This window comes from Morone saxatilis, unplaced genomic scaffold (genome assembly GCF_004916995.1).
Source record: "Morone saxatilis isolate NCDOM2014 unplaced genomic scaffold, NCSU_SB_2.0 Contig3, whole genome shotgun sequence".
NCBI lineage: Eukaryota > Metazoa > Chordata > Actinopteri > Moronidae > Morone > Morone saxatilis.
In genome coordinates, this window is record NW_023339873.1 from 20,838,871 (window position 1) to 20,841,453 (window position 2,583).

General features: G+C 42.7%; 1 protein-coding gene across 1 annotated transcript in view; it reads left to right on the top strand.

The window, feature by feature from the left end:
- Positions 1-991: 991 nt before the first annotated feature.
- The window catches only part of kcnk5a (potassium channel, subfamily K, member 5a), a 12,993-nt gene continuing 11,401 nt past the window's right edge, over positions 992-2,583 (top strand). Inside the window, exon 1 of the mRNA XM_035674790.1 lies at positions 992-1,478. Within this exon, the coding sequence (XP_035530683.1) occupies positions 1,293-1,478 (186 nt within the window). The 5' untranslated portion in view covers positions 992-1,292. The remainder of the gene's footprint in view (positions 1,479-2,583) is intronic.

Genomic DNA, 2,583 nt, shown 5'->3' on the forward strand with positions numbered 1-2,583 from the left:
AAAGAAAAGAGATTTGTTCTGCGACATGTCAAACCGGGTTCTTAGGGTTGAGGTGAATTTCACTGATATACATGACATTTGTTTTTACTGTCTGTTGTTTGCCTTTGTTTGATGTTATCTGAGTCAAATTTACAATCCTGGAGCATTATTACAAAATCTCACAGTGACTTTCACCATGACTTTAAGGCGAATGAATTCATAGGAAAAAAAAGATGTATTATGGTTAATTTAAATATATTTTGATTCTTGAAATGTCATTAGATTCTTTTCTTCTTCTGAATTTTGCAAGATCTTATTTTGATGTTTATGACTTTTTCCTGAATTTTAAAGGACCAGTGTGGATTGATTTAATGACATCTAGTGGTGGTTGCATGGAATTGCAATAAACTGAACACTGGCTCAGTAAATGTGACGTACCTGGGAAGTGAGATAGGACTGTGAAAGTTTGTGGGAGAAACTTGCGAAAACACAAAAGGCCCATATCTACAGCCAGATGCTTGGTTTGGTCCATTTCTGGGCTACTGTAGAAACATGGAGGCAGTCCATGGATACATTCCATGGAAGGCGACCCACGGTGTCGGTAGATAAAAAGATATTCCATTTCTGCCAATAGATCATTCTAAATGTTACACACTGGACCTTTAAGTTATTTTATTAAAGCTAGTAGTCTTACACTACTGGGCTCTTATTCTGCTAAAAGTATTATTTTAAAATATAGTACATATGTATTAATAATTAGAGAATAAATTAAAATACAGTATATTACATTTGTCACAGGCAAAAGTTATACAAACATTTGAAATTTAGTGTTTTTTTGAGATCTTTGTGTCTGGGCAGCTGTACACCTGTAGTACTTGAATTTCCTTCGGGATAAATAAAGTATCTATCTAGTAAATAAAAAGCGAAACGAACAGCTGCAGAGCGGGTGCCCCACCTCGCAGCGTGTTTCTGGGCGGGTCCTGTCCTCTCCACTCCCCTGCTCTCGGTACTTTAGCAGCCACTGTTGCTCTGGCTGCGCACGTGGAGACAATACTACTGCGGCTGCGGTCCCACGCGCGCTCTGGTCCGCTTTATGATTACTTTTACCCTGTTGTGTCGCGAGCCCAATGCTGTCTGCAGCTGCACGGTTCACTCCTTTTTCAGAGCCCTCGCGCGGACGAAGGAACGTTTTGTAAGCCCAAAGACTTGAGAATGAGTCCCGCATAACTCCGGGTATTGTTGTTATCTACCCCCTCCTTTCTCTCTTTCTCCCCCCGTCCCGCGCTCTCCAAGTTGAGTCGTTGTACATAAGTATGGTAGATAAAGGCCCCTTGTTGACTTCTGCCATTATTTTTTACCTGTCCATTGGGGCAGCAATTTTTCAAGTCCTGGAGGAGCCCAATTGGAAGCTGGCCGCAAAGCAGTATGAGAAGCAGAAGAATAAAATACTTAAGGACTATCCCTGTCTGACGACAGATGATTTGGAGAGAATATTAGAGGTATGGACACATTCTTAAACTCAAGGTTTTTCCTATTGAATTTGTGAAAGGCATCCTGCTGTAAAGCACTTATTTGAGTGCACATGGAGATGATTTCAGAGTGAATCACCTGTTTAAATATTGCACTGCTGCGGTTTGCTGTGACACTTGGGGGCTTAATGAGCCTCAGCTGGTATGTAAGCTTCCAAACACAAACACAACTCCTGAGGAAGAGTTCAACTTTCTGGGTCAACACTAGTGCTCAACCGATATGGGGTTTTTTAACGGCCAGTGCCAGTTTTTAGAGAGCAGGGCTGTGGATTAATGAATGCCCATATCCAAACAAAGAAAAGTCATGTGTAACTATACTCTTTTCTGTAGGAAATGCATGCATTAGTTTACACCATGAGCGTTATAGTACAGGGCTCAAAACCAACTTTTTCAAGGGGGAGCGTCTCTCCACAGCAGGCACACTGACAGGGCTGCCTGTAGATGTATCTGAAGACGGTTTTCTGTTTATCTGCCTTGGGAGTGCAGATATCGACCGATGCCGATTATCTCAAAATGCCAAATAATTGGCCCGACATGCTTAGTTTATGAGCTGGAAGGCCTACACTTCTGCTATTATCTCTGTGGGGCCCTCCTGTACGTGCCTAGTGTTGCTAATTATTTTATTAGTTGAGTTAATTTTCTCTTGTAAAACTGACTGTCTGTCTGGAGCCGTGATTATGACACTGGGTGTGGAGGGCCAATATCTAACCTCAGCCTCTAAAAGCTGCAGTACATGGTGTTCCATTGCCAATTTCTTGTCAAGATGGCACTTCCTTAACCAGCAGTAAAGCTGGTGCCATTGACCTCTGTGGCTTAACCATCAGCGCTGAATGAACACACAGTCAGTACGCCTGTGATTTCACAGGTGTTTGCCCCATTGCACGTTGTTTGTTCTTTACTGTGAATGTGGAGGCTCTGTCACCGTAATTCGTTCCATTTGTCTGAAGAGGGTATGATTTTTACGTGTCAGGGGAAGGTCCCTCACAGAAGGAGTGCAGGAAAAGAAGAGCTGACGTATGTGTTTGCAGTGGTACGCGAAGGACCCTCTGTAAGGAAGCCTGCTCTCATAACGCCG